The sequence below is a fragment of the Lethenteron reissneri genome, chromosome 19, assembly GCF_015708825.2.
Source record: "Lethenteron reissneri isolate LAM-NWPU_2019-01 chromosome 19, ASM1570882v1, whole genome shotgun sequence".
Classification (NCBI taxonomy): domain Eukaryota; kingdom Metazoa; phylum Chordata; class Hyperoartia; order Petromyzontiformes; family Petromyzontidae; genus Lethenteron; species Lethenteron reissneri.
In genome coordinates, this window is record NC_083797.1 from 1,642,020 (window position 1) to 1,658,384 (window position 16,365).

Sequence of the window (16,365 nt, forward strand, 5' to 3'; positions counted from 1 at the left end):
GTTTGATCTCAGCGAAGCTTGTTCCGTTTTTGTAAACTAATTAATTACGTTTTTCTCAATATGTGTACTGCAGTTGCATTTGCTAGAATGTCGTGTAGAAACGAACATACGAACACGCGTGGGTTAGAGCACGTGTGGTGGAAGTGATGGCGTGGTATCGGCCGTCGCTTTAGAAGGGGCTCATGGTCAAGACTAATGCCGGAATGTCAGCCGAAGTGAGGAAAGGCGTATTGATAGAACGTCTACCGCGGGGAGATGGAGCGACTATTTCAGTAAAATATAACCTGGGGTATTTGTTCTCTAGTCCATGTCGGGTTTTTTCCCAATCTTGATTTGATGATTTCGTGACTGCAGGAATCCATACTCTGTGGTTCTTTCGATAAAGTCACGTAGTTAGAAATAAAATAAAACAAATCACTGTCTTTTTCTCGTTTCCTCTCTATGTCACACAATGCCATTCCCACACAGCCACACATGCACACGTAAATATACACGAACGCACGTGAATTCTTAACGGTCAACGTGGCGTCTATCGCTTTCGGACGTCACCTAACGCCACGTGCGTCTACCACGGCCTGCAATAGGTGACTGCAATTGAGCGCGACTTCAAAATGATTCACCCGTTTTTACTGCGGTGTATTTCCATCGGTCATGGTTATTTCTGCCATCAGCAAACCTGAGCCACCATGGTCAATGCTTTCCCCCATTCGTGCCTATGCATAGCTTTCTGCTGGTGAATACGCGTGTGTGTATTTACGTGTGAGTGTTGGCTGCGTTGGGTGGGTCCGCGTGTAAACTGCATTGATTGACAGCGAGGAAGAAACCACTGAGGTGCACGCGAATGAGAGAACGAACATATATCCAGGTTTAAAGACATCGCATCGTTAATTATAATAACAACAAAATACAAGCTAAATCAGCGCGGCTTGGGCAAAGACCCGTCGTTGGGACGGGACGATGGCAGACGGTGCAGGCTTGATGACCGGGTCGTAGCCAACGGAGAGGAACATTTCGCTCGTGGGGGTTGGGTAGGCGGTGGGGGTCACGGCCACGATGACATCGGGGAGGCTCTCATCCAGCAGCGGAGTGATCACGTTTGATGTCGATGACGTGGTGGTGTGTGACATCCACCACCCCGCCCCCTGCGGTGTGACGTCACGGCCTTCGCATGCGCTCCTCGCTCTCTGCACATGCCCGAGCGCAATCTGTTAAAATACCACGTGGGCGAATCGATGTCCCTGTGTGGACGTATGTACCGACCGGTACTTCTCCGGACTCTTTAAACCTGGACAAACGTTCGGTACGTTTTAGTACAAGGGCCGGTGGACAAAATAGGTTTTATACCAAGACTCGCACCTTTACAATCCGCGAACCGAGTTCGGTTCCTGTTCACGGACAACACCGGTGACGATTATCTAAACCGGTCCTGAGCCTCCCCTAGGTCGACTCAGCCTCAAGTGAGTATCCGGGTGCGATGTGAAAATATCGCCACTCGGGAGACAAAGGCGGCACGGCGAGGTGCTGTGGCCACCCACCACCCTCTCGCGAGCCGTGCCGACGTTCGCTAACAGCACTTGCCCCAACACAACTCTGTGAAGGCTACACGGGAGATCTTTGTCTTATAGTTCTATGTGTGTGGGTGTGTGTCCGTGTGTCCATGTGTACGTACAGTGCTGAACACGCTGCGGTCTCTGCCCCTTATCAGCTTGCAGCGGAGGTTCCTGTTTCAGACTCGGCGCTCAAACGCAGAACAAAAAGAACCAGGCAGGGCTCCAGCGTCATCCAGGACCCTCAACCAGGACCCACAACGCCCGCGTGGACCAGGGCACCTTGAAGCGAGTGGCAGAGGGAGGGGTCGGAGACAGCTTCGAGAGCCCGGGCATGGAGCCGGGGGCGGGAGTCGGTCACGGTGAGACTCGCGCAGAGACACACGGAGCACTTGGGGGCACCTTTGAAGAGCAACACGGCACAGGCCGAGGGTCAGTTCAAATAGTCATCGCTGGTGTTGGTGGGCGTTGAGCGGTAATCAAACTCGACTCGCTGGGTTCGTAGCGCAGCATACGAATCAAATAGAGAGACACACACACAAGCACAGCAAGGCCGACACATACATACACGGTACATATATACGTCTATGTGTCTGACACTGAGAGATACACGCGCGTGCAAGCACAGATATAAGCGCAGGTATTGAAAGAACACACAGACACGAAGGGGCGCATGGAAGAGTCACGTAGAGACAAATTACACACGTGTCTATGTACATGCAGACATCATTCGCAGACAAACGAACAACCACGGCCGATCGCCACTAAGTGGCGGTGACGTCCCCAAGACGCTTGTGCCAGGCTAGGTGCGCCTGGAGGCTAAGTTAAGTGTGGAAGGCTCGCTGATGGCAGGACGTCATAGGACAGACGCAGGCTGTCATGGTTTGACCGACTGAGACGACCGACAGATGCACCACCTGTGCTCCCCACACAGAGACAAAGATGAACACAGAGACGCGCGCGATTAGCGACTACATTTGCAGGCTGACACAGCGTACGAGCTGGTGGTCTGGCCAGCACCACGACCAGCTACTCTCATTTAGGGTTGAGTAGACCTAGGGGACACCACTTGATAATTAATTTAAATATACGGTTCTTACTTATCCAGGACTCTTTTTCGGAAGGGTCCTGCATTGGGTTGTTGTTTTTTTAAGATGTTTTCAGATAATGAATCATGAGAAACCGAAGCACCCGCAGAATATCCACATGCACGAACGAGGAAGCAACACTGCATCCCCGTACAAATGTAACCAGGTGGCGATTAGTCCACTTGCAGTAGTTGCACAACAGCTGTGTGTGATCCACCGACCCTCGCTGCCTCGACAGTGCTGCATTACAGGCCACGTGCATAGCCACCACCACCGCCCATCGTACCGGTGAGTGGACACGTGTTGCACGTGGCGCAGTCATCATTCCTTAGCGCGCGCCACGTGGGTCGTATTCAACAATCATCAGGGGCCGTGCAGTGTGGAAATACTTCATGTGTATTTGAGTGGGAAAACATTGGTTCATGCGGAATTTTGTAGCGTGTTGGGTCGTGAGAACTGGAGTTTTGTAAAACCATGATACTTATTACGTGATGATTATACGTTCGTGTAGGATCTAGAGGACATCCCTGCTCACATCCCAATGTGAACAGGGAATCGCTCTGTCTGCCAATACCACAATTCCTGCAGGTCCTTAACGACCACGAGCAGCGAGGATCAGAGAGAGGGAGAGAGCGGAGGATCACGAAAGTGTGAAGGAGATCCCACATGCCCTGGCTTTTCGATGGCATCGTAAGCCGTGACCAGCTCACGAAAAAAACTACGGCGGAACCAACCGCGCGCTTGACCCAACGCTCGCACAGCTCTCGTCGCGTGCGACCAAAACCCTTCCGACCCCAACCCCCTCACCCCCCACTCGGCAGGCCGCGCCAGGGACGTCAACGACCCGCTGGTCCCAGTTGCGGACATTCTGTACGCGATGGTGAGCCGGACCTCGGAGAGGTCTTCCAAGCGCCACCCGGCGCAGTCCTCGCCTCGCGGGCCCGCAGGCGGCGGCCCGCTCAGTTCCTCGTGGCCCCGAGAGCAGCAGGGCCCCTCGCGCGACGACTCGGCACCACTGCCACTGCCAGGAGGCAGGGTCAGATACGCGACTCTGGCGAGCGACGGCACGGGGAGGCAAGGTCCCAGCGCCCTGCCCCCGTTGCCCAGCCTACTCCATGACCCCGCTGCGGCCGGCACCCTGACCCCGCGACCCAACAACCTCCCCCGAGCCCCCCGCGTGCAACCCAGCGCCCTGCCCCCCGTGCCGAGCATCTTGCAAGGTCCCTCCGTGCCTCCGTTGCCGAGCCCCCTCCACGACCCCGCTGTGGGCGGCAGCAGCACCGTGCCCGCGCTCCCGCGACCCAGCAGCCTCCTGCGAGGCCCCGGGGTGCAACCCAGCGGCGGTGGCAGCGCCCTGGCGGCGCTGGGGCCGTCGCTCTGCGTGCTGCACCACTTCAAGAGCGGCGCGCAGCCGGGCAGCGAGAGCGTTCCCTACGGGGAGCAGAGCACCGTGCAGGTGCGTGTACACACTGCCACCTGTTCCGCGTACAGAGACAAAGATCCCACGTCGAGTCTGAACGGGATGTTGGGGCGAGGGCTGTTCGCGAGCACCTATGAAGGCGGACACGGCGCACGAGGGGGTGGGTGGTCGGTAACCACGCCCGGCCCGCCTTTGTTTCCCCAGTGGCGATGTTTACAGATCGCACCAGGTACTCATTTGATGCTGAGTCAACGTAGGGGATGCCCAGGACCGGTTCAGATAATCGTGACCCCACACACACCTGCCTCACTCCACACACACCTGCCCCACTCCCCCCACACACACACACCTGCCCCCCCCACACACACACCTGCCTCACTCCCCACACACACACCCCTGCCTCACCCCCCCCCCACACACCTACCTCACCCCCCCCCCACAAACCTCCCCCCCCCCACACACACACCTGCCTCACTCCCCACACACACACCTACCTCACCCCCCCCCACACACCTCAACCCCGCCCCCTCACACACCTGCCTCACTCCCCACACACACACCTACCTCACCCCCCAACACACCTCACTCCCCCACACACACCTGCCTCACTCCCCACACACACTTGACCCAAATATAAAAACAACGATCTCTGTAAGTCTCTTGGGGCAAGTTCTGTTAGCGAGCACCTATCACGTACTCATATGCTTGTGTACGTCTCGTGCATATCCGTGTTTACTCTTGTGTACCTGTATAGTCATGCACACATCTGTGTTTACCTGTCCACATATCGGTGTTTACCTGTGTTGAATTGTGTTCACCCGTCAGCACACCGGCATGTGCCAGCGATTAGTCACATGTTGTCTTACCCGTACACTACTTGTGTATAGCCATGCGCATACCCCTGTGTTTACCTGTTTCCCCACACCCGTCTCCACCTGTTCACAAACCCGTGTTCGCCCGTGTTACACTCGTTCACACACCTGCATTTATCTGCGTTTTACCTGTACACACACCTGCACGTGCCGTGTTCACCCGTGTTCGCCCGTGTTCCACCCGTTCACACACCTTCATGTACCCGTGTTCACCCGTGTTACACCCGTACACACACCTGCATTTACCTGCGTTTCACCTGTACACACGCCTTCATGTACCCGTGTTCACCCGTGATGCACCCGTTCACACACCTTCATTTATCTGCGTTTCACCTGTACACACACCTGCGCGTACCCGTGTTGTTCACCTGTGCGCGTGCACACACACACACACACATGCACACACACACACCTGCGCGTACACACACACACATGCGCGTGCACACACCACACACACCTGCGCGTGCACACACACACACCTGCGCGTGCACACACACACACATGCGCGTGCACACACACACACCTGCGCGTGCACACACGCACACAGGACTTGGTGGACGCGATGCTGCAGGCGCGGCCGCACGCGCGCGCCATCGTGGGGCTGTTCGCGCTGCGCGAGGCCCACGTGCCCACGCGCACCTCCCGATGGCTGCCGCACACGTGGCTCGTGCGAGAGGTGCGCACGAGTCACGTGACGCCACTGCTGTGCAGGTGAGGAGAAGGGGGGAGGGTGACCCCCAGCTCCCCCACCACCCCCCCCCGACCCTAAACACGTTCCCGCTCAACCTCAACTCGCCCACCAGAATGTGTATTTGTACTGGGGGAGGAATCCGATGAGCGATAAAGCTCTTTTTTTACAGATGTCCAGTCAGGGCAGAACGTTACAACAACAAACGATACAAAAACTACGATATGAGTGCAAAGTATAGGAAAGGTAAGCAAATCACTTCAAAAAATATACAAATAAAACTAAAAACATGTTTTGTAGCTCACCAGCTAAAGCCCACTAGCGACTAACCTCTGTTTCAGAAGCGACTTGGCGATCACAAATGATAGCTCAACGAAGTGACTTATCATGCAGACATTTATAGCAACCAAATAATCTAAATAATCGAACCCCCCACCGGTACCGATCCAGGCTGTTGTGATGGCAGCCCTCGCCTCTGTTCCACAGGTACGACCTGCGGATCCGATATCTGCCCAAGGGGTTCTGGGACGAGTTGGTCAAGAACCCAGTGCTTCTGACCTACCTGTACCAGCAGGTAAGTTGCGGCAACCTGCCCGCCGCCCCCCACCCCCCCAAACACACCTGGACGCGCCGTGGATGCTGTGAGCTTTGTCTCTGTGTGGCGCTGTACCCGGTGGTGTAGCGGTTAGCGCTCACGGCCAACACCAGTGACAACTTTCTGAATCGGTCCTGGGCCTACCCTAGGTCGACTCAGCCTCAAATGAGTACCTGATGCGGTGTGTAAACATCGCCACTAAGGAGACAAATGCGATCGGGCGTGGTGCTGGCCACCCACCCCCCTCGTGCGCCGTGCCGGCCTTCATAGGTGCTCGCTAACAGCACTTGCCCCAACAGTGTGTTCAGTCTATACGGGGGATCTTTGTCTTTGGCGCTGTACCAGGAGTGGCACGCGTTCCACGAGGAGCACGTGGAGAGGGAATCGGACGGCATGGCGCTGCAGCTCGGCTGCCTCAACATCCAGTAAGCTCCGCCCCCTTTCACACGATGACCACGCCCACTCAGCCCACAGCCCCGCCCCTTTCACACGATGACCACGCCCACTCAGCCCACAGGCCCCGCCCCTTTCACACGATGACCACGCCCACTCAGCCCACAGCTCCGCCCCTTTCACACGATGACCACGCCCACTCAGCCCACAGCCCCGCCCCTTTCACACGATGACCACGCCCACTCAGCCCACAGCCCCGCCCCTTTCACACGATGACCACGCCCACTCAGCCCACAGCCCCGCCCCTTTCACACGATGACCACGCCCACTCAGCCCACAGCTCCGCCCCTTTCACACGATGACCACGCCCACTCCGCCCACAGCTCCGCCCCTTTCACACGATGACCACGCCCACTCAGCCCACAGGCCCCGCCCCTTCAAAGAGTGACCACGCCCACTCAGCCCACAGCCCCGCCCCTTCAAAGAGTGACCACGCCCACTCAGCCCACAGCCCCGCCCCTTCAAAGAGTGACCACGCCCACTCCACACATCGGCCCACGCCCCTTCCCACGATGACCACGTTTTTTAATCCTTCATAAGTTCGCTTGCTTGCTTGCGTGCTTGCTTGCTTATGACCGTGTAAATCTTTCGGTCGTTTTTTAACCCACTTCCCATGATCCAATCGAGTTGACATTTTCCACACAGACTCGTTGTGCGTGACAATTAATGTTCGTGAACATTTTTTTCCAAAATTTTACACTGTTTAGGGAAAACAAATTAAATATTTTATTACCAATTGTTTAATACTGCAGACAATCATCTGACCCATAGGTGGCAGCCATCTCAAGCCAGAGGACGAGAGGACTCTAGCCGCCACGCATATAAAGGATTTAGAGTGAAAAACTTTGTTTTTAAGGGTTATACTTATTTTCTTCATGGTTCTTTCGGTAAAGTCACGTAGAATGGAAATAATAAAATAATAAAAATAAAACATACTAAAATAATTCTCACGACGTTTCGGCCATAACGCAAGCAGCCGTCCTCAGGTGGAGAACAGGTCTGTCGAGAAGACAGAGTCTGAATGACTTCTCGACAGACCTGTTTTCCCTTCTACGTGACTTTACCGAAAGAACCAAGAAGATGAATCCCTGCAGTCACGAAAGCTTTAACTCGAAAATGACCACGTTACTTTACCCACAGGCCTCACCCCTTCCCACTGTGCGTTTAGGCTATGATTGTTAAGCGCCTGGTGTGGTGAGTTGTGCGATATTCATTAAGGGCTCTGCTGTGTCGTTCTCTGCAAAACGTATCGATGTTTTGTCTTTGTTGTTCCTGCTGCTGCTGCTGTGCTCACGCAGCGACACGGATCTCCCTCGTGAAATAAGCGGGCAACTGGGTTAGCGCTTAGCGGCACCGTCCGTGTCACGAATGAAGAAAGAAACACTTCAGCAGGATCCTCCTGCATTGGGACTTTTTTTTTAAATCTTAAGATTTTTTTGGGGCCAATTAACGATGAGCCGTGTTCATTTATTCAAGTGTGAATAATTTATTCAAGTGTGAATAATGAACACGACTAAGTGTGATCCATCAACTCTCGTTGCTGCAGCTGCCTTCACAGTTTGATATTGGGGGGGAGGGGTGGTTACAGGCCAGCCACGTGCAAAGTCACGGCGAACCGGCTGGCCCTGCCGCGATAATTTCTCCAGTTCCCTTTTCTAGAGATGGCGCAGAGTCCTCTCGAGTTCCCACCCATTCCCCCCCGCCCTTGTCGCGTGCGTGCGGACTGACGCAGGCGGACCTACAACAGCGGCCCGTACAGAGTGGGGGATAAAAAGTTCTTCGAGCATCTGGAGTGAGTTGTGACACGCGGGCAAGCCGTGCGCAGGACTACTTCCTTCCTTCGCCTTGTCACGCGAATCGTTCGGCGGTGACGCTTCTGACGCGGTGCTGCTGCGCTAACGCAGTTGGGGCCGCCCATAAATGACGTCACGCGATTTTGGACGATTTTTGACCCCCCCCCCCCCTCGTCACACGGCGTCACAAAAAGTCAGACCCCCCCCACCTCAAATATGACGTCACAAAGCTCTGCCACCCCCCCCCCCAAAACCATATTTTTATTTTGAAAATAAAACATGCTTCAAATCGCTTTAAACTATTGTCATTGTAGTGCGTATTTAACGTGGCGTTGCACTCTGATGTTGTAGGAGAAAACATTTATTAAAAAGTCTATTTAATTAAGTAGAACGTGTTGTCTATATTTATTTAAAGTTGCGCATTTTGACGTGACGTCACATTTCTCAACCCCCCCCCTCCCCCCTCGTCACACATCGTCACAAATGTCTGACCCCCCCCCCTAGGTGCGTGACGTCATTTATGGACGGCCCCTTAGGAGCAACACTCCGCGTGTGTGTGGGTCTGTGCGTGTGTGGGTCTGTGTGTGTGTGGGTCTGTGTATGTGTGGGTCTGTGCGTGTGTGGGTTTGTGTGTGTGTGGGTCTGTGTGTGTGTGGGTCTGTGTGTGTGTGGGTCTGTGTATGTGTGGGTTTGTGTGTGTGTGGGTCTGTGTGTGCGTGGGTCTGTGTGTGTGTGGGTCTGTGTGTGTGTGGGTTTGTGTGTGTGTGGGTCTGTGTGTGTGTGGGTTTGTGTGTGTGTGGGTCTGTGTGTGCGTCCTTAACAGGAACTTTCTATATATAAAATATAGGCGATTTTCTGGCAATGGCCCATTCTTTCTATCACCGGACAGGTCAGGTCCCCAGAGGAGAACAGACCAGAGGTCACAACAAAACAAACGTCAGAGTCGTTGGGGAGACTAAAAGTGAGACGAAAAATCCCCATACCCGTCCCATATTTCTTTCGTGTAGGATTTCCCCCCGTTGTATTAGTTGAACACCGGCCGCACGGCTCTTTCTGCACGGTCGTGCATCAGTCTCAGGGGAATTGCTTCAATACAAGCAAACTCTGAACCGGTTTCGACATTCAGTATCTCGTCAGCAGAGCGAGGGGGGGGAGGGGGCACACAGCCCCGGCCTCTTCTTTGGAACGGCGAAGGGAGGGAAGGGGGGGGAGGGGGATGATCCCCCGGATCCCCAGCACCACGTGACCTCCCGCCTTGCTCCCCCCAGGCGCTCGGAGCGGGGTCTGCGTGCGTTCTTCCCGGAGTCTCTGCTCACCACCATGAAGGTGACGCATGCAACTCTCACGCAACCGTCATGCAACTCTTGTGCAACTGCCACGCAACTCTCACGCAACCTCCATGCAACTGTCACGCAACACTCATTCAACCTCATGCAACCTCACGCAACAGCACACCTTCACGCGCGCGGTCTCGCACAACCACATTACGCAACCTCACCCCGTCTCACGCGACCTCACGTGACCTCACCCCGTCTCACGCGACCTCACGTGACCTCACCTCGTCTCACGCGACCTCACGTGACCTCACCCCGTCTCACGTGACCTCACCCCGTCTCACGTGACCTCACGTGACCTCACCTCGTCTCACGCGACCTCACGTGACCTCACCCCGTCTCACGTGACTTCACCCCGTTTCACGTGACCTCACGTGACCTCACCCCGTCTCACGTGACCTCACGTGACCTCGCCTCGTCTCACGCGACCTCACCCCGTCTCACGTGACCTCACCTCGTCTCACGCGACCTCACGTGACCTCACCCCGTCTCACGTGACCTCACCTCGTCTCGCGCGAGCTCACATGACCTCACCCCGTGTCACGTGACCTCGCGCGACCTCGCGCCATGCGGGTTGCCTGTGCAGGTGAAGATGCTGCGGCGCCAGGTGCAGGAGGTGCTGCGTCTGTACGCGGGACTCACCCAGGAGCAGTGCATGGAGCGCAGCCTGCGCCTCATGGCAGCCGTGCGGCCCTTCTACGAGGAGCGCGTGCCCTGCGAGCTGGGGGTGCGGGACGGGGGGTGTGGTACGGGGGTGCGGGATGGGGGTGCGGGAAGGGGTGCGGGATAGGGGTGCGGGAAGGGGGTGCGAGTTGGGGGTACGGGAAGGGGGTGCGGGATGGGGGTGGGAGATGGGGGTGCGAGGTGGGGGTACGAGAAGGGGGTGCGGGATGGGGGTACGGGAAGGGGTGTGGTACGGGGGTACGGGCAGGGGGTGCGAGTTGGGAGTGCCGGATGGGGGTGCGATTTGGGGGTGCGGGATGGAGGTACGAGATGGGGGTATGGGACGGGGGTGTGGGATGGGGGTGTCGGATGAGGGAGCAGGAAGGGGGTGTGGAATGGGGGTGTGGGATGGGGGTGCGGGATGGGGGTACGAGGTGGGGGTGTGGGATGAGGGTGCGTAATGGGGGTGCGGAATGGGGGTGCAAGATGGGGGTGCGAGATGGGGGTGCGAGTTGGGGGTGCGAGTTGGGGGTGCGAGTTGGGGTTCTGGGTGTTAGGTCCATCCTGCTGCTCCCACCTTCCCGCCTCCCCCGCAGAACGAGTGGCCCGTGCAGGTGCAGCTGGTGATTGGACCCGAAAGCGACATCAGCTACTCGACAGACACGACCGCCGAGGTGGGGAGCACCTGTTCACCCCACCCCTCACCTGTCCACCCCTCCCGTGTCCACCGCACCCCTCACCTGTACCTCCCCACCCCCCGCTTGCCCTCTACCCATCCTCACGTCTCACCTGCCGCTCATGCACCTGACCTTGACCCTTCGCCCCTCTTCCCCCCCCCACTCCCCCCCCCCAGCCGGTGCTGCTGGCGCGCTTGGACGCGGTGTGCCGAGTGGAGGCGGTGCAGGGAGCGGAGCGAGGCTGCGTGCAGCTCCGACTCAGGGACTCGGGCACGGTGAGGCGCGCCACGACTCTCGCCGCTCACGCACGCACAGACGGCGGGGGTAGGGGGGGGGTCGTGGGGGTTTCAATCCTAGATTGACCCCTCCCCTCGCCCGCAGTGTAATCCAGGCAGTGGATTGACCACAGCTGGTGATGATTCCCTGCCGTGGGACCACTTTAGCCAACGCCTGGGAGAGGAGGTAACAGAGGGCACCCGACTCATCAGCCTTGCCTGCTTCACGGCCAACGTCGGCGATGAGCTGGGCCGTTCCTGGGCCTCCCCTAGGTCGACTCAGCCGTGTATGAGTGCCCGGTTCGGTGTGTAAACCGTCCGCACTGGGGAGACAAAGGCTGGCTGGACATGGCTGCGGCCACACCACCCAATAGCACGTGACCTAACAGCCTGGTGTAACTACAAGGGGGGTCCCTGTCTTCGTGTCTTCATGTATTCGTGTGTTTGTGTTAATGTTTGTTTGTGCACGTGTGTGTGCTCCTCCCGCGGGGAGATGTGGTGCAGCGGTTAGCGCGCTGCGCTACGCACCTGTCAGACCGAGATCGATTCCCGCTCACGGGCCACCAACACCAGTGACGCGATTGTCTGCACCGGTCTTGGGCATCGCCTAGGTCGACTCAGCCTCAAATGAGTACCTACATGGGGGATCTGTGTCTTTGTGTCTCGCAGCCGCTCATTCTCCTGGTCCGGGGGTCGTCCGAGGCCGAGTCTCTCTCCACGCTGCTCGACGGCCACTGCCGCGTGGCGCAGGGGGGCGTGGACGGGGGGGTCCCCTCGCTGCTGGGGGCTGGGGGGCCCAGCGGAGCATTCGGTGAGACGGGGGGGGGGGTAGCCCCAAGCATCCCACACGAAGCCACCTCGCACACCCAGCCAGTCGTCCAACACGAGTGAGCACTCGACGATTAGGGGCCGTCCATAAATGACGTCATGCACCTGGGGGGGGGGGGGTGAGACATTTGTGACGATGTGTGACGCTAGGGGGGGGGGGGTTTGAGAAATGTGACGTCGCGTAAAAATGCGCAACATTAAATAAATATAGACAACACGTTCTACTTAATTAAATTGACTTTTTAATAAATGTTTCTCCTACAATGACAATAGTTTAAAGTGATTTGAAGCATGTTTTTTTTTTTGGGGGGGGCAGAGCTTTGTGACGTCATATTTGAGAGGGAGGTCTGACTTTTTGTGACGCCGTGTGACAAGGGGGGGGGGGTCAAAAATCGTCCAAAATCGCGTGACGTCATTTATGGAAGGCCCTTTAGCCCATCGCGCTTTGCGAGTGAGTCGCAGTATAGGTGTTCACCAGTGCTAGTACTGGTTGGAACCTCCTGGTTACACCAGCCCACAGGGGATTATTGTGTCCGTCCGTCCGTCGTGCAGGGAGGGGCTGGGTGGGGAGGGAGGGAGGGGCTGGGTGGGGGGGTGGGAGGGATGGGGCTGGGTGGGGTGGGGCTGGGTGGGGAGGGGCTGGTCACCCCGTGGTGCCCTTATAAAACTGAACGTTTAACCAACTCACGCCGGCTTGTGCCCGCCCTCACAGTCGAGCATATTTGCGAAATACACCACGCCGCCGTTGACCCTGGTCATTGACCGAGCAACCCAACGTTACTACCAGCTCCCTCCGCAGGAGGAATGTGTTTTAATATCGCTTGCGAGTCGCTAGCGGAGGGCCGATGACTAACTGAACGATGCGCATTTTTTGAGATGCGAGATGCAATTTTGACATGGAGAGATCCGAGTTGTGGCTCGCGGCTGCATCGACAGGACCAGGGCGAGTGTTTTTAGTGTTTGTAGGGGCGAGTGTTTGTAGTGTTTGTAGGGGCGAGTGTTTGTAGTGTTTGTAGGGGCGAGTGTTTGTTGTGTTTTTAGGGGTGAGTCTTTGTAGAGGTGAGTGTTTGTAGTGTTTGTAGGGGCGAGTGTTTGTAGTGTTTTTAGGGGTGAGTGTTTGTAGGGGTGAGTGTTTGTAGTGTTTTTAGGGGCGAGTGTTTGTAGTGTTTGTAGGGGCGAGTGTTTGTAGTGTTTGTAGGGGCGAGTGTTTTTAGGGGTGAGTGTTTGTAGGGGTGAGTGTTTGTAGTGTTTGTAGGGGCGAGTGTTTTTAGGGGTGAGTGTTTGTAGGGGTGAGTGTTTGTAGTGTTTGTAGGGGCGAGTGTTTGTAGGGGTGAGTGTTTGTAGGGGCGAGTGTTTGTAGTGTTTTTAGGGGTGAGTGTTTGTAGGGGTGAGTGTTTGTAGTGTTTTTAGGGGCGAGTGTTTGTAGTGTTTGTAGGGGCGAGTGTTTGTAGTGTTTGTAGGGGCGAGTGTTTTTAGGGGTGAGTGTTTGTAGGGGTGAGTGTTTGTAGTGTTTGTAGGGGCGAGTGTTTGTAGGGGTGAGTGTTTGTAGGGGTGAGTGTTTGTAGTGTTTTTAGGGGTGAGTGTTTTTAGGGGCGAGTGTTTGTAGGGGTGAGTCACAGCCCGCCCAGACAGCACCAACGAAATGTAAAGCCCACCACGGTGAACCGGTTAACCGAATCGATTTTAATTTTGTGTTCGCTCCCACGCCTCCCTTTAGCTCCGGAGCAGCAAATGTAAAAAAAAATGTTGCCAATAATTTCGGTGTCTGGTTCGACTCTATTATTATTCTGATTTAATAAGAGTGCTGTGTTTACTGATTGTGCTGTGTGTATGTATGGTGTATGTACTGTGTGTGTATGTACTGTGTGTGTACGTACTGTGTGTGTACTTTGTGTGTGTATGTACTGTGTGTACGTACGGTGTGTGTACTGTGTGTGTACTGTGTGTGTATGTACTGTGTGTGTACTGTGTGTACGTACTGTGTGTGTACTGTGTGTGTACTGTGTGTGTATGTACTGTGTGTGTACTGTGTGTGTACTGTGTGTATGTACTGTGTGTGTACGTACTGTGTGTATACTTTGTGTGTGTATGTACTGTGTGTACGTACGGTGTGTGTACGTACGGTGTGTGTACTGTGTGTGTATGTACTGTGTGTGTACTGTGTGTGTATGTACTGTGTGTACGTACGGTGTATCTACTGTGTGTGTACTGTGTGTGTACTGTGTGTATGTACTATGTGTATGCACTGTGTATGTACTGTCTGTATGTACTGTGTGTGTACTGTGTGTATGTATTGTGTGTACGTACTGTGTGTATATTGTGTGTGTATGTACTGTGTGTACCGTGTGTGTACTGTGTGTATACGTACTGTGTGTGTACTGTGTGTATTTACTGTGTGTATGTACGGTGTATGTACTGTGTGTGTATGTACTGTGTGTATGTACTGTGTGTGTATGTACTGTGTGTGTATGTACTGTGTATGTACTGTGTGTGTATGTACTGTGTATGTACTGTGTGTGTGTACTGTGTGTGTACGTACTGTGTACGCATGGCACACTGGGTTGAGTGTGGGGACAGAGAGAGAGAGAGAGACCGCAGGGCAAGCCTCACTTCCCTTCCCTCTCCCACATCCTCGCCATCCTCTCACTCGGCTTCCTGCTTGGCCCGGTCACACGCCAACCCGGGCCGCTCCACCACCCTGCGAGCCCAGCACAGCTCAAATGAAACCCACGCTCTCAAACCATGCTAGCTCACACTAGCCTCTCAAACCATGTTAATCCATGCTACACTCTCAACCCATGCTCACCTCTCAACCCAAGCTAGCCTCTTCGATTAGCACGGTTGGCTACGTACGGTGCGAAAGAAGTTCTAACGTACATAAATAGCCCATGCTAGCCCAGTAACCTAGTGCACAGTCTAGGAGCTCACCCCCAGACCAGGAGTCGAACCCTAATGTTGGGGGGAGTGGGTCATGAGAGCCAAATGGGGGCGGGGGGGGGGCGGTGTGGGGGGTGTACCGGTGTCGATCCCCTGCACGTGGCGCGTGCCACTCTTTGTGTGCGCGTCATTGTCTGCGGGTGTGTCCGTGTGTGAGTGAGTGAATCTGTGAGCGTCATTGTCTGCGAGTGTGTCCGTGTGTGAGTGAGTGAATCTGTGAGCGTCATTGTCTGCGGGTGTGTCCGTGTGTGAGAGAGTGAATCTGTGAGCGTCATTGTCTGCGAGTGTGTCCGTGTGTGAGTGAGTGAATCTGTGAGCGTCATTGTCTGCGGGTGTGTCCGTGTGTGAGAGAGTGAATCTGTGAGCGTCATTGTCTGCGAGTGTGTCCGTGTGTGAGTGAGTGAATCTGTGAGCGTCATTGTCTGCGGGTGTGTCCGTGTGTGAGAGAGTGAATCTGTGAGCGTCATTGTCTGCGAGTGTGTCCGTGTGTGAGTGAGTGAATCTGTGAGCGTCATTGTCTGCGGGTGTGTCCGTGTGTGAGAGAGTGAATCTGTGAGCGTCATTGTCTGCGAGTGTGTCCGTGTGTGAGTGAGTGAATCTGTGAGCGTCATTGTCTGCGGGTGTGTCCGTGTGTGAGAGAGTGAATCTGTGAGCGTCATTGTCTGCGGGTGTGTCCGTGTGTGAGTGAGTGAATCTGTGCGCGTCGTTGTCTGCGGGTGTGTCCGTGTGTGAGAGAGAGAGTGAACCTGTGAGCGTCATTGTCTGCGGGTGTGTCCGTGTGTGAGTGAGTGAATCTGTGCGCGTCGTTGTCTGCGGGTGTGTCCGTGTGTGAGTGAGTGAATCTGTGAGCGTCATTGTTGGCGAGTGTGTCCGTGTGTGAGTGAGAGAGTGAACCTGTGAGCGTCATTGTCTGCGAGTGTGTCCGTGAGTGAGTGAATCTGTGCGCGTCGCGGGTGTGTCCGTGTGTGAGTGAGTGAATCTGTGAGCGGCATTGTCTGCGGGTGTGTCCGTGTGTGAGTGAATCTGTGTGAGCGAGTCGGTGTGGGTTTGTGTGTGTGTGCATTTCTCGGTGTGCGATTGTGTCTGGAGTCCCTGTCCCAATCAGCCCGTCTGTGTGAGTGTTTTTGAGTATTTGTCAGAGTGTGTCTGTGTATTTCTGCGTGTGTTTGTGTGCACGAGGTGCTCGCAAACGGCA

General features: G+C 55.5%; 1 protein-coding gene across 1 annotated transcript in view; it reads left to right on the forward strand.

The window, feature by feature from the left end:
- The first annotated feature begins 1,229 nt into the window (after window positions 1-1,229).
- Window positions 1,230-16,365, forward strand: part of LOC133344092 (focal adhesion kinase 1-like) — a 36,081-nt gene continuing 20,945 nt past the window's right edge. The window contains exons 1-12 of the mRNA XM_061554046.1: window positions 1,230-1,457; window positions 1,672-1,909; window positions 3,457-4,091; window positions 5,475-5,638; window positions 6,102-6,189; window positions 6,556-6,635; window positions 8,396-8,455; window positions 9,725-9,782; window positions 10,377-10,517; window positions 11,050-11,127; window positions 11,307-11,405; window positions 12,075-12,216. Of these exons, the coding sequence (XP_061410030.1) occupies window positions 1,882-1,909; window positions 3,457-4,091; window positions 5,475-5,638; window positions 6,102-6,189; window positions 6,556-6,635; window positions 8,396-8,455; window positions 9,725-9,782; window positions 10,377-10,517; window positions 11,050-11,127; window positions 11,307-11,405; window positions 12,075-12,216 (1,573 nt within the window). The 5' untranslated portion in view covers window positions 1,230-1,457; window positions 1,672-1,881. The remainder of the gene's footprint in view (window positions 1,458-1,671; window positions 1,910-3,456; window positions 4,092-5,474; window positions 5,639-6,101; window positions 6,190-6,555; window positions 6,636-8,395; window positions 8,456-9,724; window positions 9,783-10,376; window positions 10,518-11,049; window positions 11,128-11,306; window positions 11,406-12,074; window positions 12,217-16,365) is intronic.